General features: G+C 52.8%; 1 protein-coding gene across 2 annotated transcripts in view; it reads left to right on the top strand.

Annotated features, from left to right (window-relative positions):
• Window positions 1-26994, top strand: part of PTPRN2 (protein tyrosine phosphatase receptor type N2) — a 477946-nt gene that overhangs the window by 387227 nt on the left and 63725 nt on the right. For both annotated transcript variants that reach the window (XM_066385718.1, XM_066385717.1), the window contains exon 13: window positions 10079-10291. In XM_066385718.1, the coding sequence (XP_066241815.1) occupies window positions 10079-10291 (213 nt within the window). The remainder of the gene's footprint in view (window positions 1-10078; window positions 10292-26994) is intronic.

Here is a 26994-nt window from a genome sequence, read left to right as displayed (position 1 = left end):
GCGCCAACTACCCCTCCTCTCCTCTTTCCCCGCCCATGGTACTCCAGGGCCCGAGGAGGGCGGCAAGGAGGGACAAGAACCACTGCTGCCACTCTGGTCTTTACTGAAGAAGATCTCTCAGAGGGCGGCCCGAACTCGGGGACGGGACGCTCTGGGGAGTCCCAGCCAGCAGGCAGAGGGAAGGGCTGTGTGTTTGAAGGGGGGGTCAGTAGGCTCAGTCTTGGCAGGACGCAGGGAGAATCTGTGCCTTCCTTTCTCCCCACCGACTGGGTGGGTGGGGCGGCGTGCTCTACCGGTGGAGAAGCCGAGTCCCCACTTTGGCCTCCATCAGAACTCGATTTTCCTCTTGCGCTTCTCAAAGCCCAGGGAAGCAACAAGCAAGCTTTTTGCCGCGGCCTCCCCACCCCCCACCCCCGCGAGCTCGGGCCCATCAGGCCTCCAGGAGCTGAAACTCAGAGGCGCTGACCCCCTTCAATACCAAAGTATAATTCGGCCTAGGTCTTCGGTATGAGGAAGCAAGTCCTTTGAACACTTTAGACACAGGCCAGCACTTTGAAGGCACTCGACACACGTTTGTTGACCTGTCTCCTGAGCCCAGGACCCGGGCTTTCAGGGCCTTGGTTTCCAGGAGAGACACGCATCGGCGAGGCCCTCGGGTTTCGGGTTTCGGCAGGTCTTGGGCAGCGGTGGGTGGAAGGGAGGAGGGAGCAGAGTGTGCAAGCTCTGCTTGGTCCGGCTGGCGAGGGGGCGTGGGGGTGGGGTGCGAGGTTTGCCCTGGGGGGCCTAGCAGGCGCGCTGGGCCGCAGGGTGTGAGGCCGAGGGGCGTCAGGTTAGGAGGGGCCGCCATCTCCAGCTGTCCCCAGCGCAGGAACAATGGGAAGAGGGTGGGAAGGGGAACTGGGAGGAGGGCGCCAGGGTTTCCAGAAAAGGAGAGACTAAAGAGCTCCACGCAGACTGTCATCTGCATATGACAAAATCTCCCCCACTCCTTTCTTTCTTCCTCTTGTTCCTGCAGCTGTGGGCTTCGGAGAGCTCATTGTACACACAGATGTTGGGATTCAGCTCTCCACTCTCGACTGCTCAGCCGGGGCGCCGCGCACCAGGGGTGCCCCAACCAGCGGCTGCGTCCGGGGGTCTAGGGCTTGGGGAGGGAGAGTGTGGGGGAAATGGATGGGGGAGCGCGACCGCAGGGCGAAGAGGCCGCGGAAAACCAATCGCAGGGCCCGGCTGGCCAGGTCACCCCCTCCAGACTCCTACTCGGCCTTGCGCACCGCCTGACTGACTCGCCGCCTCGGCCCAAGTGGGGCTCCTCAGGGAGCTCGGGGAGGTGCGAGCGACTGAGAGCAGGCCTGTATCCCGCTTTGCTCCTCCGCCCGAGGGGCGGAGGTCCGGGCCAGGCCTCTGACCTGAGGAGGTGAGGACGCAACTTGATTCCTCCGTTTCTCCGCCTCCTCAGTCCGGCGTTTGGGGTTGCAGCCTGCAGCTCGCCAGGACCAAACTGAGGCGAAGTCCTCAGTAGTTTCCGCGTCGGGCAGGCCCTTTGTGCGCGAATTTGAGACTTGAAAACTCCAGCAGGATTCAGGGCGGAGGGTGGGGGCGTCTACTAGCTGATTTTTCCCTGCGTAACTGGCCTGTTTCAGTTTGGAAAGGGAGCAAAAGGCCCCAACTGCAAAAGTGGAAAACCTAACTCTAGAGAACGATTTGCCATGGGTTCTCTTCTTGCAAAGAGTTGCGACGCCCCCACCTCAACGCTCCCATAGTGGAGGTTACAGCAGGGCTGCACGGAGTGACATTTCTTGTCCAGTTCCCTCTCCTCAGTGCTACCCTGAACTTGCCCAGTAGGAAGTGAGACTCAAACGATGAAAGGGAACGGCTGGAAGAAAGAAAAGGCGAGGACCGGCTGCCGCGCTGCACGAATGACTGACACAGCCCATGTCCATTCATAGTCTCGGGCGGGAGAGGGTGTACTGAGAGCCGCGGCCCCTTAGCCAATTGCTGTCAGCAACATGTGGGGGGGGGGGTATCGCTATAGCAACCGGTGGCTGGGCCGCGAGCCGCGCCGCCGCCGGCCGGGTGCGCGCCGGGCCGGATATAAGGCGGGGCGCGGCGACAGCGCTGGATGGAGCTGTGCGCGCGGCCGGTGGCCCTGTGGGGACCATCCCGCTCCTGGCCCTGCGTTGGTCCTTAGGCACTCCAGCCCTGCGTGCCTCGCCCGGGGCCCGGCCTGGGCGGAGCGCGCACAACTACCAGCCCAGCAAAACTGCCGGCGCCCTCCGGCTCGGAGTGCGTGCCGCCGCCGCTGCGGGAGCCTCAGCGCACGGCACCTTTGTCTCTGCCGGCCGGCCGAGAAGTTTGTGGTCAGAGCTAGTATGGCTCCACTTGTCTCTCGCTCCAGCTCAGGAAGAGAGCTGGCCGTGGTGATGGCGCCGCCGCCTCCCGCGGCCACCGCGCCCCGAGACCGCTCGTTCCGGGACACACCCCACCCTCCTCCGGCTTGTGCACCCGGCGCCGGCCCCGCTGCAGGTAACCAGGGGCGCCCTGCCTGGGTGCGGGCACGAGTGGGCTGTATAGAATGGAGAGGAGCTGGGCTGGGGGCGGGTTGGAGGGAGGGAGCAGGAGGGACTCACTGAGGCCATCTCCAGAAGCCTAGGTGGCGGGGTGCAGAATGAGAGCCTGGGAAGGTAGAGGGAAGGGGTTTTCTCTGGGCAACCTGGGCGTCCGTGAGCCCAGCCCAGGGGCCCACTCTGATTCGCAGCAGGTCGCCTGTCAATGGCTCTGGCTGGCAGAGGAGGTCTGCGTCTGAGGTCATTCCTCTAGCGTGTCTGGGGTGGGCATCCCAGGGTGACTTCGTTGGCAGCAGCTCTTACTAAGCGCAAAGACTGAGAGGGGTAGCAGTTGCCCGAGCCCCCAACGCCCCCCGGAGGAGACAGCCCAGAGTAGGTTGAGGTCGTTGCCTCTCGGACTTCTCTGGAGCGCTTTTCTTGTCACGTAGCTACCCACTCGGGCCACTTCAGGCCATCAGAGAGGGGACATGCAGATGGAGAGGAATTGGAAGGGGAGGACAGGGGGAGCAGCCAGGATGGAGAGGAGCCAACATGGAGGCATTTTCCTCACAGACCATTTTGGGGTGCAGTTTGCTTTCCTAACTCGGGTCCGGGAGCGCGCCTCTGTGTCCCAGTTAGAGGACACTGGATGGGCGCGCAGGGAGGGGCCTTCGAGGGGCAGATGGAGCGGTAAGATTGCAGAGTCCTCTGAGCCCCCCAGCCTGCTGGAGAAACGCTTCAGAGCGGCCCCTTCCCTCCCCCAAACAAGATCGGCACTTTCTCTCTCCCCTCCCCCCAGGTGAGGCAGCCGCGTGCTTGCCAAAAAGAGAAACTTCTGGCGGGAAGCAGTTTGAAGGATGGACTTCTTTCCTTCCCTCAATAACTACCTGTGTGGTTCCCACTGTGGCCTATTTCGAGGTTTTAGAGAAGCTGCGCTCAAGGCAGTCAAATTCCAGTTGAATCCTCAGTATAATTGGTTTTTAGAGCCAGAAAGTCTCCCGCCCTTTGTGTCATCAGTGCGCTGAGCTGGCGGCACTCCACGCAGGACGCCTGGGGGGGGGGTGTCTCTGTCTCAGTTGCCAGTGCTCACTCACCCCACACGCACACCAAGAGGGCGACGGAGGAGTCCTCCGCGCAGAGCGGACCACCCTGTTCCCTCTCCGGCCCTTCAGTCCCGTGCCTCACCAGGAGCTGCTTCCGCTGCGCGCCCTTCTGGTCGGGTTCCAACTGCTAAGTCCGCAGACAGCGGTTTCTACTCCGCCCGGAGTCAAGGGCATAGTGTATCCGAACAGCCTTCTCCAGGCCCACCTTTCCTGAATTTAGATGCGAGCCAAAGTGCTAGAAGGTGAAGGTTTGTGTGCACCAGGGAGTTTCATCCACACAGGAGGAAAAACCTCCCACGCACCCAGCCAAGTGCACCCCACTGGACTCTCCAGAAGGGGTGGCCATACTGGGCAGCAGAGGTGGGCAGGGCTGGGCCTGTGCAACTCAGGGGAACCTGGGGGGACGCGGGCCGATGGGACATTGACCCTCGCCCTGGCGCGTTTTGTGGCGGGGGAGGCCTGGCTGCGGCTTTGTCCGCGCAGGAAGGGGGCCGGGGCGCCTCGGAACCGCTCAGTGCCATGAATACCTGCAACTCTCAGGCACCCTCGATCCTTTGTGCCTAGCGCCGTGGTCTGACCTTTCCGACCTTTGCGGGATTTTAGAAATAAGTCCGGGGGTGGGACTGGGAGGTGAGGGAGCCAGCGGCCTGGCCGGGGCAGGGTATGGAGGCCAAAAGGGGCCGGGGGCTCCCGGGCCCGCGCTCACAGAGGCGCCCCGGCGGTCCCGGCTTGCGATGCAGGCAGGCGGGACGTTAGGACTGGCCTTAGCCTCTGCGAGGATGCGAAGCGAAAACCCCAACCCACGGAGGCCTTGGTTGTTGTGGGAGAACTCCTCCTTCACGACCCGGGGATGTCTAGGAGGCGCGCCTATGCTGTGTGACAGCAGGCCTCGGGGACCGAATGTGATGACAAAAATACGGTCAGGAGCGGCCGCGTCGCAGGTACCCGCCGAGTTCGAATATGGGCGCCATAAAAAAGCCCTCCTGGAATCTGAAGGGTGGGGGTAGGCCTTGTCCCGGGGGCCTCCCCGTCCATTTCGCGCTGTTCTCAGCTGGTTGCGCGCTGTGCTCCCCCAGACGATCTGCCGTTTATCAAGCGCTATTGAAAATTAGTTAACACGAAGACACTTTCCCCCTTTAAACATAAATATCTTACATCTTCCCTGATATCTTAAAACACTTTATTTCCCAACACTGGTGTGCAAGGAGTGCTTAAAGATGGGAAACAGGCCATTTATTATCTTATGTATATTTACTTTTATGCCAAAGCCTGAAAAAACTCAATACATAGCCAATGTTAAAACAGTGTATCCCTCCTATTTTCATTAAAGTTTATACTTAAGAATAATTATTCCTTGGAGATTCTTTTCTTTTGCCTAGATAGCTTTTTTTTTTTTACTACTTGAATGGCAGATTAGCAAGTACAATTTCATCTGCAGAGGAACAATAGCTTTCAGTTGCACAAAGGGTTTCTCCCACCCTGAATTCAGACTGCAGTGCCTCTTGCTCTGATAATAGCTTCTGAAAAGATTTTGTAATGCAGAGAATTAATACATGATTATTTCCGCCTGACTTCTCTCATTTATTAGAATTCTGTGGCGAATTCCAAATTAAAAATAGTTCGGTTAATAGCTTTTAAAAATACTTTCAAAATATTTTAAGATACCCTCTCCCATATTTCCAAATCGGTCATCCCCACGCACTGGTAACTGTTACAATTTTTATCAGCTCTCAAGTGAGAGTGACTTTATTTCAGTAAATATGTTTTAGTAAGTTTAGCATGAAATTGCTAAATAATTCTAAGATGGTTCATCTGGTAAACCAAAAACAGACTTGTTATAGGAACTCATTAGCAGTCGCTAAAACTAATTTCTAAATTTTAAGGGGGAAATGGGCTTACAGTTACAGTAATTTCAAAGTACTGAGGAACACAAAGTAAGGCTGGGTTTGTACATCAGATTCCTTAGAAATGACACATGTGGAACATTCAATGGTATTAGAAGTTTAATATTAATGAAATTGAATGCCTGTGTGGTTTTTTTGATAAAAGTGTGTTTCAAAATTGAAGTTAGTTACTTAGATACTGAATTGCTCTTCTTAACTGGTTACATGGTCAGCCTTAAGGAAATGCCACGTTTTGCTACCTGTCAACAAATATTTGTTACCGTTTCCTACTTGTGTGGCGGCCTCAGTTCTCACATGGAGTTTGGGTATAGAATGTTCTTTTTCCATCCCTCTTCTTTTCTTTTAAACTTACCACATGGACAGGTAACACTATTTTTTGAAGATATTTTTCCACACATGGCTCAGAAGATAATGTAAGGGAACTCATGTACTTACACTTATAAGCACAGATCAAAAATAGTGTAGTTTAAATAGGTCAGGACAATATCTGTGGATTCTGATTTCTAAGAGCAACTATACAAATTGTCTCTCTGGTCATATTTATTTTGAATCACAGCTTTTGCAATACTTTATACTCAAAATTCAAGGAGCTGCAGGTGGAGATGTGTAGCGGAAGAAGTAAGCAAATTGTACTTAAGTTTACTCTCAGGATACATCTAATCTGATATAAAGTTGACTTAATTATTTCTGACTCTTGTAGACATCCTACTTTTCCTGCATCTGAAAACTTAGCATTAAGTACTTATCTGTGTCTCCTCCAACCTGGAGTCCACAGACACCCTATGCTGGCACCCTGGGCCAGGATTGCTTCCTCCTCCTCACCCCTCCCCTGCCCCAAACTTCCAGTGAATCAAGCTGCCATGGTACTGGAGGTGTTCCACTTTTAAAAGACTACTGACTGTAAATGTCAAAGTCATAAATATTTAAACATTATTTTCTTTCAATTTCAAGTCAAGACTGGCAAGATGCTTCTAATTAGTCGTGGGTGCTCTGCAGGGCTCAGTGCCAGGACAAGATCGCAGGAAAGCACCTGTAGTTCAAGTTGCTCAGCATTGGGAAGCAGGGACCTGTGAGGAGAGGGGCCCGGAGTGTAATCTACATCACACCTGCCCAGGAGTGTAAATCAAACTCACTTTGGGGCTGTTAGCACAGTCATTTCTTGCTCTTCAAGCTCCTGGTTAGGAGGAGTTTGAGGGTTTTCTTTTTTAACTCCACACAAAGAAATAAAATAATTGTAAGGTTAATTCAGTTGCTATGCTAAGGAGGGGAGTTCACTCTCTTCAATTTTTTTAAAAAAAGAATTTCTGTGAACTTTTGTTCCTTCTGGAATTCTTAAGACCTGACTTACAACCAGAAGCACTTCCTCCTGACCCTCAGTGCAGCACTAGGTAGGACATTGGAACCCACCAGGTGGGGGGGAGCCCCAGGGATGAGGTGTTGGTGGGCCACCCAGTGCCACAGAGAATTCCCAGCTGAGGCCTAGGATTCTGCCTCCTCCAGGTCAGACTGGTGGGTCTCTCTGTCCAATGTTGGCCTTCCTCTCATGGGTGGATCCCTCCTGTCCTTCACCCCAGGGTCGCCCATCATCGCCAACTGTCCCCAGTGCCTAGACCACCTTACTCCATAAAAATTGCAGTGTCTGCAGTCTCTAGCCTAACCAACCCAATCTCCTCCACCGGCTGCCAGAGGTCAACCTAGAGAGGCTTCCACCCAGCCTGTCAGGCTGGGGAGAACACTGAAAATGAGACTTAGTGGGTACAGGGTCCCTGCCCTCCCTCCTCTGAGAGCAGCTTGGACCCAGCAGGGACTGGGCAGCTGGGAGGAGGGGAAGAGTCCAGGGCAGGGGGCCTTAGCTCTGGGCAGTCACTCTTCTTGACATTTTTCTTTGACCTTTGAGTAAATTCCAAGCGCTCAGGTGAGGGCCAGCCAGGCAGGCTCCGTTCAGTTCCCCGCGTGGGTCGAGTGCATTGCGGGTCACGGTGACCGTCGGTTTCCCTCGACAATGACCAGCCGCCCTGCCTCCGGGAAAAGAGCTTCCGCACGGCCTCGGGTGCGCGCCCAGCCTTGGGTATTTCCTCCGTGTGGCTCGTGCGTGCTCATGACCTCTCACCTAGAACCGAGTGACAACAGGACCGCATCTGTGCCCCTTACACGGTGAGCAGGTGGCCGCCCGGATCCCACAGCCCTGGATGCGGCTGGGCTCCCAGCCTTTGTCGCCCACGCGCGCTCGCGACCATCGGTCGGGTGCGCGGTGATGTGTCAACCATACACCCGACACTGCATCTCCCCTCGGAGCCAGGCTGGTCACCGAGCACCTGTGTGCCTCACGTCACTGGGCCGGAAGTTTCGGGAGGTCCCATTCCCAGGCGCAGCCAGCCACGTGGGCGTGCGGGGTCCTCCCGACACCTGGTGGGGACCCCAGGGTGGGAGCGTGGGGACCTCCAGTCGCCTCTGCAGGGACAGAATAGGGTGAAGTGCCGGCCTCACGGGCGAGACCGTGCGGGGAGCAGCGGGTGCCCCTCCGTCGGCTATGCCGCCTCCATTGTTGTCGCTGGGTTCCGTCTGCCGCGGCTCCGTGGTTCTCTGAGGGGGGCTCCAACGGCGTGGAGGAGCAGGCCGTGATCCTGGAGACCGCCCCCACCCAGGTGTCATTGGGGCCTCCCTCCCGAGGCGGAGGCAGGCAACCCAGGTTCCCAGTCCTCATCCCCGCGCGGCCTGGAGCCTCGAAGGTGCCCTCGGGGAGCGTCCCTGGCTGGGGCCGAGGCCGGGCAACTCCCTACTCCACGCACTGCGGCCCTTATGAGCTGTCCGGCCAGGGAAAAACAAGGGGGCTCCCCTTGAGCCCACCGCCACTCGAAGGGCGCGACCTCAAGCGCCACGCGGAGCGCGACAGGGAGGTCTCGCTGCGTCCGGTTGAGTTCGTGTGGTTTTGGCTGCGCCCTTCGTGGGGTGGGAACCGGTCGAGGAGGGATCGGAGGCGGCGGGGGGCGGGAGCGCCGGCTACCTTTGGGGTGGGTCCCCAAATGACTTTTTTCTGGAAGCGGCTGTTTGGCTGAGAGGGAGGGGCGGGAATGGGGAGGGGTCTCGCAAGCTCCTTCCACGCCGAGGCGACAGCCGGGGACTAGCTACAGAGGCCCGGCCGCTCAGCACGCCGCGCGCTCCCGCCCCTCCGAGTCCTGCTCGCCTCCTCCACCTCCTCTTCCTCCCCCACCCCGCCCGCCCCTCTCCCCGCCCCCGCCCGCCTCCCGCCGTCAGGAACCTCCTGGTCCTCCCAGCCGTGCATCCAGGCAAAAAAATCCGGCGTCTTTTCTCATTTAACCCGCGTTTCCATTAACTCAGTCCCGGCACCGGCTAATCCGCGCAGCAAAGGCAAAAGGAGGCTAATTAATGACCAGCTTTTCCAGTCAAGACCGGCGATAATTGCTTTGGTGGCCTTTATGATTACAAGATAAAATGGCCCGTCCTGACATCAGAGGCCCTGTGTACACTCGAAGACGGGGGAAATGAAGAGTTGGAGACCGAATGCGGAGCAGAAAATTACTAATAGGGAAAGGATAATGACTAGGATAATTTTTTCCGGCCAGGCTTTCCTGGGGGAAAAAATCCATTTTGTTACCACGCAGAATTAGGCGGTCGCTAATTGTCATCATGTAGCCACCGGGATAGGGCGTGAGCCAGGCATCCCGGTGGCCAGGCAGCGCGGCATCCTCTCTGTCTTTCCTGTGGCGCTTTTAATTGTCGCTAATGTGCCTCAGGACACAGCTAATGAGGGCGCGCGCCAGGCCCTGTTTTGCGCGTGGAGATCAGTAAAGTCTCTGAAAGGACCCCCTACCCCATCCCAGAAAATAATGAGAGTTGAATGGCCTGCTCCTTTCTTCTCACGCGGCTCCAGGACGACTGTGTTTCCAGTGCCCTATATAGGCTCTTCAAGGAAAAGTGCCGAGGTGCTCGGTGCGGGGTCTGAGCCCACGGACGCTTTGTGGAAGGCCCGAGTCTGTAGGGTGACACCAATGAGGATGCCTGGGAAGGCCAGCCAACCCGTGCGTCCCAGCTGCAGCTTCAGGCATGATGCCCAGAATATTCCCATGAACGTTAAGACCAGGCCCCGCTGACCTTCCTGATTTCTGTGGTCCTTTCCCCAAGCGGGCTCTGGGCACCCTGTCTGGACCTCCCACCCCCAAGATGTGAGCTGTAGTCCCCTCTTGCCTATTTAAAAAAAGGGATGGACCCCTGGTATTACCTAAGTCATCAAATATGATGTGTTGTTAATTGGAAAATGACCACCGTTAAGGGGGAAAAAAGCAATGCCTCCAACTTTCCTCTGGAAAACATTGCAACCTGTGGTGTGCCTCTTTGAAGTAACTCCAGGCTGGTTTGAAAGGCTGTTCTGACGCCCTGCGGGTGTTTTGATGCCAACACACTGTTATCTTGTGTTGAGCTTTGCATTTTAATTTGCCTTTGGAAAGGGTGGTGTTTAGCAGCTCCTGGTTGGTTAGGTTCTAACAAGCCCCTCTTTTCTGTTCCACAGAAAAGCAAACTCAAGCTTCTGCCTCATCCAGCAGAGCAGGAGGACTCCACCAAGTTCATGGTGCTCACCCTGCTGTCCATCGCGGCCATCCTGGGGATCCTCCTGGCTTCTGGCGTCATCTACTGCCTGCGTCACAACCCTCGCCACCGGCTCAAGGAGAAGCTCTCTGGCCTAGGGGGCGACCTGGGCTCGGATGCCACGGCAGCCTACCAGGTAAAAAGAGGCTTTTCTGTTACGTGCTATTTCCCTTCAGTGGTTGGACAGCCAGATTATTGAACTGGTCTCTGCCCCTCCCTCATCCCCAGCAGTTTTCATTCTTCCTAGGGTGGGTCCCTTTCTGAGCCCAACGTTCTGAGACGTTGGAAACGTCTCACTCGTATTCATGTAAATGCCTCGCAGCCTCGGCTGGCCAGGTGTCCTCTCCTCTCTGTGTGGTCCAGGCTGCTCACGGAGTCTGTGTTGGCAGTGAAAGTGGGTTGCTCATTAGAGATGTGGAGAAGGTGCAGTGCCCGAGCTCTGACTGTCAGCTAGCCTTCCTTGTTTGGTAGCTATCAGTGAAAAATGCCAGGGTCGCGAGATATGTTGGTTGTGTGGCTGTTTGAAGAGGTTCCTTAAATCACCAACTTCCTGGATGTCTTACGTGAAAAGACCCTTGACCTGATCCATGAGCACCCTACACTCTTATTTGGATAAAGTGGAATCTAATGCTGAAAATGGAAAGTAAACGGAAGCCGTCTCCATGGGAACAGTGGTGCAGCTGTGTCCTGGTGATACAGAAACATGACCCACACAGGGAGGGTGTGAGGAGAGCAGGTGGAGACCAAACTGGACATAAAGAAGCCCTCAGACGTTCTGGAGGCTGCGTGGCATCCGCGTCCATTTAATCATGCCCCATGATGGACTGAGCCTTCTGTGTGAGGAGCAGCACAAGCCCAGAGAACACACAAGTGAGGGCATCTGATTTCTTTTAACATAAAATAGCATTCTACGCTAAGTATCATCCCCACTGGGGAAAATAAAAAAAACTTGTCATTTTAAAAGTCTAGTCAACATATGCTCGTCAAAGAGTTTCTTTCATTGGATTAGCCTGTGTGTTTTCTCTAATCACATGATAAACAACGTATTTTATAACCCTATACAAGTTAATTAATACTATTCTATCATCAGCGTTACATGGGGAGAGGGCACTTCCTAGGAAACACTCCCAACTGTCCCAGGTACCCTCTGTGAGCCCCTCCAGGATGCCCTGACCCGTCCCAATAAGGAGCAGGATAAATTTATAAGATCGCTCTGCTTAACAGACACCAGGAGATAGTAGTTTTTTATTCCCCATTTCAAAATTCTTTGAATGGAGAAAACCTCTGTTTTTCTGGAGGGGGTCACAAACCTGGTCACCGCAATCTTTTTCTCATGAAGAAATGGCAACTTCAAACGTGTGGGAGATGGCATTAAAGTCGCCGCGTGTAGCTTTGCTTTAAAGCAGAAGAAAAATCATGTTTGAAGAAGCAGCCCAGGAAAAAAAAATGCCACATAAACTACTAAGAATTTATCCAGAAATTCTATTGAGTGAGATCGTCATCGGAGGATGCTGGGTCCTCTGGACCATGTCTATGCCAGGGCATAAATAAATTATCACGCCCGCTCCTGCGTGTGAGAGAGAGAGACAAGGGGCAGCTTTTAGAACGCATGGTCTCCTTTGATACACTTTGAAATTCAAATGTAAAATATTGATAGAATGGGGAGCTTGGACTCACATGCAGAAATGGCTAATTTTGACAAAAATACAGGTAGAAAATGCGTACTTAGACATGAATTTGGGGTAATTAACAAAAAAATCATCTTGGTGACAGCTCTAATTAATAGTATCTATAATTAAAATCATGTCCTTCTGGCAGGAAAATTGTTTGAATTTCTTGGAGTGACCTTTATGCTGTCTCTCCTGGGGGCATGGCGGTTAAGTTGATATTGATTTTATAATGAGCTCTGGTTTGTTTAATAAGAATCTGTAATCTGGACAATAAATGAAATGTGTGCTTTTCCTCAACCCAGATTAATAAAAAGAAGAAAAAAACTTGTCTTTTAAAAATGTGATATAGGAAAATTTAGAAATGAAATTAGTGTAGAGATTTTCCCAGTAGCCTTTGTTTTGAAATCACCACAAATGAACGCCCTTCAAGGAACCACTTCGGTTGTCCCATCAAAGTGGACTGTTTCCTGGGGAGAAAAAGCAGGTGTTGAGCTGTTGTGCTGTTTTGATTCTTTTTTTTTCTTTTTTTCTTTTTTTTAGCAGAGCAGGATCAGAGAATGGGGGTTGGGATCTTATAATTTTTAACTCTGTATCTAGCTGAGTCATGTATTAAGGACTCACAATAGCTGAGTCATGTATTAAGAACAGTTGGCCCTGGCCGGTTGGCTCAGTGGTAGAGCGTTGGCCTGGCGTGCAGAAGTCCCAGGTTTGATTCCCGGCCAGGGCACACAGGAGAAGCGCCCATCTGCTTCTCCACCCCTCCCCCTCTCCTTCCTCTCTGTCTCTCTCTTCCCCTCCCACAGTTGAGGCTCCATTGGAGCAAAGATGGCCCGGGCACTGTGGAGGGCTCCTTGGCCTCTGCCCCAGGCGCTAGAGTGGCTCTGGTCACGGCAGAGCGGCCCCCCAGAGGGGCAGAGCATCGCCCCCTGGTGGGCAGAGCATCGCCCCTGGTGGGCGTGCCATGTGGTTCCCGGTCGGGCGCATGCGGGAGTCTGTCTGACTGTCTCTCCTCGTTTCTAGCTTCAGAAAAATACAAAAAAAAAAAAAAAGAACAGTCAACCCTTGAACAACTCAGGGTTTGAGTGCCGACCCAGCACAGTAAAAAATTCATGCATCACTTTTGACTCCCCTAAAACTTCAGTTGTCCCTCAGTGTCCATGGAGGATTGGTTCCAGCCCCTGTCCCCCATACCAATACCTACAGGTGCTCAAATCCCTGGTATAAAATAGTCTAGAACAATGCATACAATTGGCCCTCCACATACGCAGACCCCAACTCAAATCAGAAATGCTGTTTTCCATTGCAACTGGCTGAATCCATGATTTGAAACCCAGGGATATGGTGGGCCAACTGTATAAAACCACGTGTACGTGGATCTGCGCAGTTCAGACTGCGTTGTTCAGGGGTTGGCTGTAGTTTCAGGAGGATGTTTACATTTGTAGATAAAGCAGGTATTCATTAGGAATCCGTATCTCCCATAGGGTTTCTCCTGCAGGGTTTCTAAAGCTGCAACGGAGATCCCCGTCAAGTATAAAAATGCTTCTGAGAAGTTTTTTTGTTGTTTTTAATATTGCAAACCTAAAACCATCATTTTAGGGAATTGTATCTTATTGCTTCAATGCTTTATTTATTTTTAAGTCACTGAACTTTCACACTCTGCTAATTCTGTATCATGAATGAGGTTATGGCCAGACCTTGCGATCACTCTCATCGCTGGGTCGCGGGGAAAATTGAACAGTTTAATATTCCACTTTATTTCGTGGGGATGTGATGGAATCACTCAATTCATTTTACAAAGTTTCTGAAAGAGAAAAAGATGACTGTATGAGTTAGGTCACAAGTGAGTGCCCAGAAATGACTGAGGACTCTTTATAGGAAAGAGCCAAGTGTCCTTCTTGGGGAGGGGGGGCATGAGTTCCTGAGAGAGAACTGGGGTGGGGGACTCAGAGCTGGTTCTGGTGGAGGCACCATGACCTCTGTGTGGATGATCCCTTCTTCCTGGAGATTCAAGGTGGGGGACCCACGTGTCCTCATAAGCAGCATAGTGGCAGCACCATGGCAGACAGGTCGGGGGGGCCTCGTGTTCACCCTTTAAAAGGCATCAGTTGTCATCACTCTTAGGATGCACATCCTCTAGCATTCGTTCCCTGAGGTCAGGACCGTCCATGCAAAACCTGCATAGTCGTGACCATGCTTTGGGCCGTAGGGTTCCTGAGGAACCCGTGCACTTACCTTAAATATGTCTCAAAGAAGTGGGTACAGCTGGTCCTTGGACTGTGCGTGTCCACCTAAACGTGGATTTTTTTTTTAGTTAATAAACAGCCCTCCATATCCCCAACTCTCAAATCTGCAGGGTCAACCCACCATGGGTGGAAAAGTGTATCTTTGATTCAAGGCTGGGAACCCCAGGATGCAGAGGATTGACTGAGTGCCTTGTGCTGGCCTGTTTTGTACAAGGGACTTGAGCATCTATGGTTATCAGTGTGGGGAACCAGCCCCCACAGACACTGAGAGAGACAACTATAGTTAAGTTTAGGGGATCAGAAGTTACACGTGGATTTTTGACGGCACAGAGGCAAGGTGGGGGGAGGTCAGCATTCCTAACCCTTGAGTGGTTCAAGGGTCAACTGTATCTTACATTGTTAGATTCTAGTGCTAACATGTTATAACATTTTTCTTTTCTTCCTAAAAATAGAACTACCTAGAGGCAGGTTCAACATTATAAAGCTTTCTTAGTTTGCGTGTGAAAGTGTTCTATTTTGTTTGCTTTATGTATTGGAAAATCAAATCTTTCTTGATAGACTCATACTTTTGACACTTAACAAGATGTCAAGATGTCACCAGATAATCTATCAAAGTCTAATTTGTTCAAACTTGAAAGTATTAGATATATTAACTTTTAGAATAAGTGAGGTCTGTTTTTAAAGGTCACTTTGTAATTGCCACCAAACTTTTCTCCATTGTTCAGTAAATGTTCTTTTTTCTTACAAACATATAAAATATAATATATTTGGATTAAATTTATAAATTTGTACTTCATTATCTAAAAGTCAATTTCTTTACTTTCATTCTTTTCTCCCTAAATAGATGTTATATTTTTTGTATATATAATATATACAGTTGGTCCTTGAACAACCCCCATGCAGATTAAAATTGATGTTTTACTTTTGACTCACAAAAACCTCAACCCCTAGTAGCCAACCGTTGACCGCAACCTCACTAACAACACAGCTGATTGACACGTTTTGTGTTATATGTACCACACACTGTAGTCTCGCAACAAAGTAAGCTAGAGAAGAGAAAATGTCACTAAGAAAATCATAAGGAGGAAAAAATACATTGACCTTGTTTATTGAAAAATGTCTGTGTAACTCAAACCCATGTTGTTAGAGGGTCAGCTATGCGTGTGTGTGCACACATGCTCACTGAGGGGGTCATACGGGCACTGAAGAAGGGTGATGTCTGGCATGCCGTGTATGTCACGCATATGCACGTGGTCTCCCGTTTCTATGGCAGCTGGTTGGGAACTGTGCAGAGCCAAGCTGTTAGGCATTCTGCTTCCCCTTCCTTCAACATTCTCTCTTCGAATGTTGCATCCACGTCCCTGAGACTTTGATCACCTGGCTGCAGCCAGTGTCCTGTTCTGTTCCGCCAGCTCAACTCCCTGCCCTACAGGGCTCAGGCTCCCGTGGGATGTTCACACTTCTCTTTCGATGGCTCATTTCATGGTAACCAGCAGGTCTCCTTATGACATGGAGGCCTTTGGATCCAGGCTAAGCAAGGCATGCATTTGGGTGCCAGGGCCACACATAAACAGTCGCCACATGCACATCCTGCCAGGGAGTGGTTACTAACTGCGTGATGGTGTAGGGGGGGGGGGTGCTGCTGACTAGGGGCTCCTGGACTCAGGCCCAGTGAGCCCAGAGACGCCTGGACTCCTCACTTCTGGGTGAGGACAGCTGGGCTCCTGCAGCAGAACATGGCACAAGTTGGTTCTTCTCCTGGGCTCTGGGTTCAGGGGCCCCTTCTTTATCTAGGTGAAAAGTCTTTGTACTAGTCAGGGGAATGGCGAGAGGGCAGGATGTTCTGGAACTTAGGTGGAAAGTGATGGCTTTTCCTGAGGTTGGCGTGGCCCCATCGGGAGTTCTGAAATGGCCCCTTCCTTCATCAGTGATGGATCTCAGGATGGCTTTTCTTTGCTTTTCATTTAAACCAGTGGCTCTCAACCTGTAGGTCGCATCCCTAGCAGGGGTCTAATGACCAAAACACAGGGGTCGCCTAAAGCCATTGGAAAATACATATTTATTATACAATACATTTTTAAATAAAATATGTATTTCCGATGGCTTTAGGCAACCGCTGTGTTATGGTCCTTCGACCCCCACAGGGGTCGCAACCCACAGATTGAGAACCACTGATTTAAACGTTCAAAATAATTTCTTCTGCAAATATCCAATAAGCAAATCTACCCTTAAGAAACGGAAAGGCACCCCTAGAATGCCATGGGGGGGGACACGTCCTTTCACCATAACTGACCAATGTGGGGGCCATCCTAGTGTTGCCTTTGCAGAGATAGCCGATGGCACAGTGTCCGTGGGTGGAATTCTCTGGAAGTGTTTCAGGACCAGTGTGGTTCTGCGTGTGTGTGTGTTTCATCAAATCAAAGCCAGGCTCCAGAGGGTGAGGGCGTGCTGTGCCCAGGATCCCAGAAACAAGTAGACGTCACCGTGCAGGAAGTCAGTGCTGACTCAGTGCCCAGTGGATGTCCAGTGCCCTGCTTCTGGGGGAAACTCGCAGGCTTGGCCACGATGCCAGTAATGGACCTGTGTGTCCCCAGCATTTCCAATGCCTGTGTCCCTGCAGTCAGGCTTCAGCGACCAACCTCAGAGCCAACAGCCTGGCTGGACAAGCTCCATGGCATTTGCAAGGCACCTCTCCACTCGGAGTTGGAATGCTTTTCCAGGAGGCTTGCACTTGTAGTGTTTTTCTCTACAAATCCTCGATTTTCAATCATGCAGTTTCCAAAAGCAGTGACCACAAGGCTGTTCTATGCAGTGTGTTTCCTCAAAAATAGCTCCTGCGACGTGGGACCATCTTCCAGAGGAGGCAGAAGGCGGGAGCTATCAGCGAGGAAATGTCCAAACACGAAAATAAAACAGGTCACCCTCCTAATACAGCAAGCCCTCCCTCGATCAGGCAATAATAGTGAGATCAGACTTAATTAAAACTAACAGACCAGTCTGCACTGTTTGGAAAACAAAGGAGTGGGTGTCTCAGCTACCAAAGGTGATTCTGGGGCCCGAGTTTGCCGCTCCTTACATTTCTGTTACAATGTTTTGTTTTTGTCCTTGAAGCCCATTGGCAGACCTGGATTTCTCTTGAACAGTGTCACTTAAGAAGGACGGGAAGTCATTGCGGGAGGGAAGGAGCAGAGGGGAGACGGGGTCTCAGAGGCTCCACGCACAGCTCCTGGCGGGCAGGCGGATGGTGGCGGATGAAGGGCCACCTGCCACCTCCTTCCACATGAGAAATGCCCTGCCCCTCACCATTTCTGTGACAGAATCAGAGCTGCTTCCATTTTTTGAAAGCGAGAGGAGCTTCTTGGGGATACCTGCACCCAGGAAGGCTCCCCATCCTCATAGCGATGCTCAGCAGGTGCACTGAAAGCCGACACTGGTCACCTGTTCACTCCTGGTGGCCTGCAAGCCAGCCAAGAGCATGAACATCAGAAGCATCCCGGTCCCTGGCTGGTGGTGACGGAGCTGATTTAGGACAAACGAGGTCAGCTAGCCCGGTCGCACCCCCACACAGGACAGAACGGAGCCTCCTGTGATCCAGTGCCCTCCTCAGCCTTGCCCTCCGTGGGCTGAGCCACTGCGACAGACTTAGGGAAAGTCACATGTTCCTCTGCTCGGGCCATGATTTCTCGTAAATGGAGAGTTTGCCGTAAAACCACGTGGAACATGAAACAGTACAGCTCATCAGTAATTGCAGGCAAGTGCGTGACCCTCGAGTGAATGGGAACAATGGGAGGACATTCTCAGCAGGAGAAGCACCAGGCACTGGACGTCCACCTCGCGGGGACAGGCTTCACGAGGACAGGCCCACAGAGCCAGGAGGAGGGCTATGACAAGAGTGGACGCCGTGGTGTTCATTCTGGAGGCAGGAGGCAGGGCTGCAGGACAGCGGTAAGGACCCTGCTGAGGTCCAGGGTGGGTCCCTCCACCCCTGAGAGTATGTGCTTGAGGACCATGTGGTTCCCCGGGCCCACATGCTGCTCCGTGCCAGGAAGGAACCCCCATGGGGAAAGGGCTATCTGGTCCCTCCCCTGTCTGTCCAGGCCGCAGTCTTCCTTGTTCTGCTGCACTTCTCACTCTTTAACTTCTTCTTTCCCAACACTGAGCTCTTGCGAGGAAGACACCTTCGTACTCTGCAACCCAGAGCCAGGGCAGCACCTCTCTGCACCCCATGCTCCCACCTATAGAATGGAAGGGAGGAGCTTTGCACTGAAGGTCAGTCAAGGTCATGCAGCTATCAGGGCGTCCCCACTCTAACTTCTGCCTGAGGATCCGCTGTGGGTGGTAGTCCCGGACGCCCAGAGACACGCCCTGACCTGCATGGTTCCAGCCCATCTCGCCCCTCCCAAGTGCATGTGACCCCACGTCCTTCCTCACCAGGCTCTCCCTCCTGGTGGCCCTGCTTCTGACAGGGGGACCCATTTTCTAAACCAGACCCAGGACGTGCTGTCTGCAAACCAAGCAGGTACTTCTGGGTAAACCAGAAACCTGGACTGTTCTGCGCAGAGGAGATGTTGGGGGGGGGGGGGGTTGGGAGGGCAGTGAGCCCAGGGAGTTGTGGTGACGTCATCATCTCTCTAGGACCTGAAGTCAGTCAAGATAAGCTGGCAGTGGGGAGGGCTGTGGGTGAGGATTAAGTCAAGGTCATCTTCCCTGGGAAGGGTCATCTGCACCCCATCCCCCCTACCGAGGAGCATGTCACTTGTGTCACTGTGGCGCAGAGTGGGAGGGTTGTGGTGCTCGGGCCAGGCGGACCTGAGACCTCACGTGAAGAGATGCTAAGCAGCTCTGAAGTAACATAGGTGCTGGGGGAGGCTCTTACAAGAGCAAAGGGAGCGTAAACATGGATTTGGCAGGGACTTGGGTGGTGGAGGGAAGGCTAGGGGGGCACGAATAAGAGGGAAGCATTCACCAGGAGTGCCATGGACTAGGGATGGGCCCCCAAGCCCAGGGCTCATCTCTACCTGCATCAGCCCCAGTCCCTCTGGGAGGGTGGCCTCCACGTGCCAGGCTTCTGTATTGGGTGACATGCCAGAGACCTTGAGTCTCCCTGGGGGACAGCCCTGTCCACTTCACTGTCAACCTTGATGGGCACTAGAGAGTGTGCCCTGTGCCGAGTGGCATTGTCTACAGGGAAGTGCATCCGCCTGTCAGAACCAGCCAGGCCTGCTCTTAGCACACAAGGGCTCAGGCACAGATGGCAGCAGGAATGACAGGAAAGGGGGTACACACAGGAGCTGGTGTTACAAGGAGAGGAAGCTTCACGACGAGCAAACACACAGTCAGCCCCAGGAGAGTCAGGCAGGTGACAGCGGCTTTGGTGAGAAATGAGGGACTCATAAGGACCTGAGTCTGGGCCAGCACACCCCAGCACGAGAGCTCAAATGCAGGGGAGACCTCGGGTGCAGAGGGGTCCCAAGGTCCAGCTGACCTCCTGCCCAGGGATGAGACTGACCTTGATCTCGCTTGATCTTAACGCTCAAGTTCTTTTGGTTCTCAGCCTTACAACCCACACTCTCTTTCCCAGCCTTGGGCAGCAGCAGCGTTGGATTTAGAGTTCTGCCTGGAGGACACGCAGGCATGTGTGTGGGTCCCCAGGGCTGCAGTTGCTGGGGACAGTCTCCATGGCTACAATTGCTGGGGATAGCATCCGTGTCTACATCCTGTGGACATGGGAGTCACTTTTGGGAGACCCTTGGAAAGGCTGGACAGATGAACTTAGATGTGATCCAGCAAGTCGTTTTTCCAGAGAGCTTATTTCTGCTGATGGAATCACATTTGTGAAACAGTAGGGACAGTAAAGAACTTTATTTTGTATTAGAGTGTACACTGTAATGAGTGTATGGTCAGACAAGCAGTGCTCTGATGGTCCACAGGGAGCCTGTGATGGTCAGGGTGGGCTTCCCAGAGGAAGAGAGCAAGAGGGCTCAGAGGGAGAGAACAAGAGGCGGGGTGTCAGGGAGAGGATGAAGCCTGTGAAGCGGAATCATGGGTTTTGGGCAAAGGACAGAGAAGTATTCTTAGAGCTGAGGTTTGCACTGAGGAGGATAGACATACATCTGGAGAAGTCTGAGCCAGATCCAAGAGGGTCATGATGGAATTTCAGGAACAGACAGGGCTGTTTTTTACCTGTTGTGAGTCTATCTGTGTGGAAATAAGTCTGCATCATGGTCATCCTCTCAGGGATGTAACAGGCACAGCTTTTTTGTTACATTAGAAAAGCTACATAGTAGGATTTCTCTTCCCCATTAATAAGGAACTGTTCTTAAACTTTGTTGCTAGAATACTGAACTCTCCTTGGAGCCTCTGCTTTGGGAGAACTGCAGATAACTACGGAAGGAATTCTGGTGGGCTCTTTCTCTACGGGAAGTCCAAGATCCTCAGACAAATCATCTCCCATTAGGAAGGTGTCGGTTATGACAAAGTGTTCTCTCAAGGACTTAGAATGTAAACAGTGATGCAACCAGCTAAATTAGGTGTCTGTGTGTCTGATTATTTGGAGAGCAGGAAAAGGAAAATTCACCAGTCTTTTCATGAGCAAGGCCGCAGGTCCTGAAATGCATGATTCTGCAATGGAGACGGGAAGTTCGAAGTTAAACTTTGCTTGACTTTATGACCTTTAATTGCAAATCAATTTAAGAGTTTATGTGGTAAATTCTGGGATTATTAACTTGCACAGGATGGCTGTTTCAATATGTAGCTGGACTTAAATACTCTAATTATGGGCCCTGGCCAGCTGGCTCAGTGGTAGAGCGTTGGCCCAACGTGTGGAAGTCCTGGGTTCGACTCCGGGCCAGGGCACACAGAAGAAGCGCCCATCTGCTTCTCTGCCCTTCCCCCTCTCCTTTCTCTATATCTCTCTCTTCCCCTCTTGTAGCCAGGGCTCCATTGGAGCAAAGTTGGCCCAGGTGCTGAGGACAGTTCCATGGCCTCTACCTCAGGCGCTAGAATGGCTCCAGTTGCAACCAAGCAATGCCCCAGATAGGTAGAGCATTGCGTCCTGGTGGGCATGCCCAGTGGATCCTAGTCAGGTGCATGCGGGAGTCTGTTTCTTTGCCTCCCCACTTCTAACTTCAGAAAAATACAAAAAAAAACCCTCTAATTATGTGAAAAGGCTGGATTTGTTTTACAAGTGTTTTATCATTTTCATTTTTTGTGAAAAAAATGAGGTGGACAAATAACAAATACAAATATTGATCGACTTACGACCTATGCAACTTACGACCATTCGACTTTATGACCACAGTTGCTAACCACGACTGCTCTGTGTCTGGCAGCACAAGCGTTGCCCAGCTGGGCATACAACAGTGCAGACCAGCTTTCGGCAGCACTACCATCTCCACGTGCACCATTTCAACTGTATCCCAGACTCGGTACAGCAATTTGTGTTTTGTGTCTTGGATATTTTTCATCAAACCCCTCCCAAGATGTCTACCAAGAGGAAATTGTCTTTGCAAATATTAAACGAGTTGTACTGGTAATGCAGTGTTTTACTTAAACCTGACGAATGTAAAAATAAGTAACAAAATGGTGTAGAGATGATACAAATGGCATAAAATGAACAAAGAAAATTAAGATATAATAACAATAATGAAAGAAAATTATGATAAAATATGACTTAAAGATTTTTATAACATCATTTCACAGTACTGTACATATAGCCTACTCAACTTATGACCAAATCATGTTACAACTGGTCTGTCGGAACCAATCGTGGTCGTAAGTCCAGCACTACCTGTAAAGGAGTATTCCTGGGCCTGACCCATAGTGGTGCAGTGGATAGTGTGTCAACCTGGGATGCTGAGGTCCCAGGTTCAAAACCCCGAGGTCGCTGGCTTGAGCATGGGATCATAGATATGACCCCAAAATTGCTGGCTTGAACAAGGGGTCAGTGGCTCGGCTTGAGCCCACCCCACCCCCCCACCCCCGCAAGGCACGTACAAGCAGTAATCAATGAACAATTAAGGTGTCACAACTATGAGTTGATGCCTCTCATCTCTCCTTTCTTGTCTCTCTCTCTCAAAAAAAAAGGGAATATTTCTGGCATCACACCTTTCCTAGACGCGTGAAACATAGACTTTCGCCAGAAACCAAGATGTATTTGAGTGGGAGGGAAAATGCAGGTTTGTTTGTGAACAAAACCAGCAGCTGGAAGGGAGCTCACACACAATAAACACCCATCTGCCCAGTCAGCAGTCTCCCTCCCCGGCTTTCTTCTCCATGTCCATGAAGAATACAAGTGCTGGGCGTCCAGGGACCCACGGACATGGATGTAAAGCATGAGGGACCGGCAAGCACCTCAGATCCCACTGTCAGCTGCATTTGAACCACTCCTTTTCTGACCTTGAGCCCTGTGCGTTCTGCTCCCAGCAGCCCCACCCCAGCCGCTGCACCTGGAGATGGATTTCCAGGTACATGTTGTGTCCACGGGTTTCAAATTGACTCCCAGTGAAGCCGTGAAACTGAGCCAGTCCCTGTGTCATTCCTGGCTCTTGTCCCCTGCCACCACACTCAGGGTCCCCCGTGCGCGGTCTCTCTGGGATCCTCCCCAACCCACAGAGCTCACTTCCACAACCTCCCTCCTGAATGCAGGGCACCCCCTCACTGGTTTTACTTGGGGACCACTGGCCATGGCAGCTGCCCCTCCAGGTACAGACTCTGGTCTCCTCTTGGTGGTGGACAGCAGCCTTCTAGAAGCACTCCCAGGACTTGGAGGTCATAGCTCTTCATTCCACAGCTGAGGAAACTGAGATGAAAAGTGGCGTGCTCGTGTCACCCACTGTGGCTGCTGTGTCCCGTTGGAGACCTCAGCATGCGCCGACACCAGGCAGCTCAGTTTCCATTCACGTCTGCTTCAGCGGGAATAATTGGGCCCCAGATGATGTGCGGTTTCTGGAAACACAGAAGCAGCTGCTTGGGGACTCGCCCCCCAGCCAGCCCAGTCCAGCCTCGGGCCCCCCACACCACCCCCACCCTGCCCTTTGCCTTAATTAGGCCACCACTGCAAAATGGAAAGACCTGAATACCTTTTGTGTTGCCGCCGGGCCTTCACAGCCAGAACACCCTTGTGCTTTTCTGTCTCTGCACCTTTGTGTGGCTGCCCCAACTCTGGAAGCCCCCCACTCTGCTCCGTCGCCTAGATCACCCCATCTGCTGGCCTGCATGGACCCCACACCCTCCCTGGCCTCTGCCTGCTGGGACAACCCCACTGCTCCAAACCCCAGGGCCCGTTCCCTCTGCCCTTGTCTTACCCTTCAAACCTGGAGTTGTATATCCATCATTAGTCTTGTACGAAGAGTTACCAGTTCTTTGGTGCGGGCCACGGTGGACCTGGGTTCAGAGCTCAGTGTGCCCGCCTGTCCTGTCTGTCCTCTCTCCCTGGGCTCCCTGGGACAGAAGTGTAGCGCCTAGCAGGGGACCTGCAGGGGCTCCATGGACTTAATCGATACATTGACCTGAGTGAGCAAGGGAGTCTGAGTCTCACTGGTCTGGGAGGGGCCGTCAGCATCTGACAGCCATGCCTGTGACCCCCCACCCAGAGCAGTCAGCTTCAGAAGCTGTAGGTGAAGGCAGGCATCATGGGTATTGACAACGGGGATAATGCGATGAGGACAGATGATAATAATTCATCACCTCTCACTCAAGAAGGAGACCAGGAAGGGGACACACGTTTCCTATAGAAACAGCTGTTCATTCAGGACCCAGGCCGGTGCCGCTGCTCGGAGGAGGCGAGCTCTGGTCCGGAGTGTCGGGTGTGGCTGGGAATGCCCGTGAGGTCAGTGCTGCCTTGGCTCAGGGATGTCAGTTCCTCCCCAAACTTCAAAGGTGTCACTGACTCTGTGCGAACCTGAGTCATCAGCCGCGGGAGGCCCAGAAAGGTAGGAATCTCACCGTTGGGCCAGGCAGGGTCTTGGAGTTGTGGCTGAGACCTCCTGCAGGGAGTAACCGGAGGCTGTGTGGGACTGACATGCTCCCCCGTGCATCTGAAGTCCAACTTTGCACTAACACATTGCAGACAATGACCGGCGCGCACACTGAACGTGGGCCGCAGGAGAAAGATGCTCATGGAAGTGACGTACTTCCTTCCTGTTTCTATTTTGGCCGCTCTGCCCTGGTTTCATCCCCGTGTTCTCAGCAGCCTCAGAAATGAAGAGAATGCATGTCCTTGACTCCAGTGGATGCAGCCTGCTGGTGTGGGCACATCGGAAACATCTGGGGTGGCGCTGACCAGAGTCCCCTTCGGAGCCTCACCTGCAGGCAAACGCCAGCTGCCTGTCTGGCGAGACTCGTTTCTGCTGCGCCATAAACCTGTGGAGAGCGATGCACTGGGAACCATCGCCGGAGGAGCAGCCTCACCTGTTGGAAGAGAAAGCCCGAGCTTTTGGTAGCAGGACCGCAGTCCGGGTCCCCAGTCAGCACGCCTGGCGTGCAGGTGGCCTGGTGGCCGCCACTCAGCATGGGGCCTCGGGCCTCGGTGCACATCCTCCAAGCTGCGCTCAGTACCGAGGCAGATGGAAGACAGACAGACATGGCCTCTGTTCTCAGGTGCAGCTAAGTGGCCACAGCTGAGGACCAGCCAGCCTGGCGTCCATCCGAGCCTGGTGGCGAGAAGTCTGTGTGCTGGGAGGGTGCAGAGTGAGCCCCGGGGTGGGGGTGGGGAGCTGCCCTTCTCTTCTGATTTCAAACCCCTCAGACTGTTCTAGAATTAGAGTGTAGAAAATTGTTTTCACTTCTCTTAGTTAAAATGTGTCTATATTGTTAAGTTTTATTTTGAGAAAACATCTTACAAAACGGGGGGAAATTACTCACCACTGCTTGGTAAACAGTGTTTATCACAGAATTGTTTGGTGAGTGTCTGGACATTGTGGATGCAGTGCTTGGCGTTAGGCAGCTGCCCATCTGACAGCAGGAGCGTGGGCGGCAGCCAAGGTGGTTATTAGAGGGTCAGGTGGGGAGGAGGGGCACGTGGCCTCACAGAAGGGTCCCAACGACTTACCGCCCTGCACAAGTTCTCCACTGGCTGAGGGGTCACCCTGGAATACGCTTCTCCCCTGTTTGTGCATGTCCCTGTGCGTGGGTGCACATGTACATGTTGTCCGTCAGTCATATTTAAACATTATCCGGGCATCACTGAAAAAGCCTGCTGGAGGAGAAGCAGTGACCCACCCATTCACAAAAAGTGAGATGGGGCTGTGAACAGAGCCTCCACCAGGGACAGCGCTCTGGCCCTGGCTAGGAACGGGGTTACCCCGTGGATCAGGTGTAGCTTCAACCTCTGTGGGAGGGGGCAGAGGATTCCTGTTTCCCACTCAGGAGTGGCCATTGCCCCACCCCCAGCCTCCTATAAGGACGCATGGGGCCCAGGACATGGGAACCCTCTGAGCACGCATCCAGCCTTCCCCACAGCAACATTGACCAGATAAGCTGTTTGTCCTGAGGATGTTTGTGTAAGTTGCCCCCACAAACACGTCGTGAGTTCTGCTCACAGCGAGCGTGCTAACCTGGACCGTGGACGGTCCTTCTGGGTCAGCTCTACCTTTGTGATGAAACATCAGCCCGAATAAAGCTGCAAGGATGAGGAGGGTGGTCCCACGAGGTGGGCTTGTCCCTTCTCGAGAAGGTACTGGCCACGTGGACACTCAGGGGCTGTGTCCCCACACTTTCCCCACATGTGCCTTCTAAACACTTCATTTCATTTTAATCCTATTCAATGTACAGTTTTATGTACATTAAACATGCCCTGCCTCAATTGCTCTTATCACAAAAGCAATATGTGCCCAATCTAGAAAACACAACTGAGCAAAGTGAACCAAACCCCACCTGTCCCTGCTCCCAAGGCAGGGGCCCTCCTTCCTATGTCAGGCGTCAGTCAGCATGGGCCAGTGCCTTCTCAGACATTCTTTGTCCACTGTGTTCCCCTCGGGAGACATGCTTCTGCAGGGGCAGCGCTCTCTCCCGGGTCAGCCCACACCCTGTGCTGCCTCACAGCGATTCCACGCAGGCCGCAGGCCAGGAGAAGGCTGCCGGAGCCTGTGCCCCGCAGGCCGGTGTAGCTGCAGACACCCCGACCCCAGAGAGCCGGTTCTTTCTCACTCTCAGTGTTTTGTCCGGTCTGCACTGTAACTGGCCTTCGCCCCTCCGGGAACCCTAATGAACCAGTTCTTTTTCCAGGGCTTTGTGCCCAGCCTTAGTGTGGCCCTGCGACCACTAATTACAGTCCCCAAATAACCCACAGCCAGCCTTTGTGTACACTCTCAGCCACCGCTGCTCTGTTCTGATTGTTCCCCAAACGGCGCCCAGAGGTTTTCTTAAGCCTTTGTGGGCTTGGTCTTTCTTCCATCAGAATTTGGGAATGACAGGTCGTTTCTCTTCAGAGCGAGCCCCACTCCGCAGTCCCCTCCCCCATCAGATGCAGGTTTGAGGAATGAGGCATTTGCATTATGTGTATGGATGGGTTTCTGCCCCCAGAATTCTATTCAACTGGTTCTGCAGAATGCGTTGTAACGCAGGATAAAGCACTCAGGAGCTGTGCAGCAGCGAGCAGGCCAACAAACAGAAAATGAGGGCAGTGGGATCGGAACCTGGTGAGGACTTCGTTTTCTTAGCCTGAATCCTTGAGCCCAGGGGACTCTCCCTGAAAATGTGAGGCTCTCTGGGCTTCAGCCAATCCTGTGTTGAACCCTGAGGGAACCTGCCAGGGACCGAGGTGGGGAGAGGGGCGCCCTGCAGGGGCCAGTGCCTGGCAGGTCTTGCATGCACTGCAGGCAGGTTCTGTGTGCCTGCTGGGTCTGCACGTGCCGGGGGCAGCCCCCAGGGGCACGGAGCTCTTTCGTGTGTTCTTGGTGGAGGGTTTGTGCATGCCTACTGCAAGC

This window comes from Saccopteryx leptura, chromosome 5 (genome assembly GCF_036850995.1).
Source record: "Saccopteryx leptura isolate mSacLep1 chromosome 5, mSacLep1_pri_phased_curated, whole genome shotgun sequence".
Lineage (NCBI taxonomy): Eukaryota > Metazoa > Chordata > Mammalia > Chiroptera > Emballonuridae > Saccopteryx > Saccopteryx leptura.
Note: the sequence above shows the minus strand (reverse complement) of the source record. Positions and strands in the feature narration are given on the sequence as shown.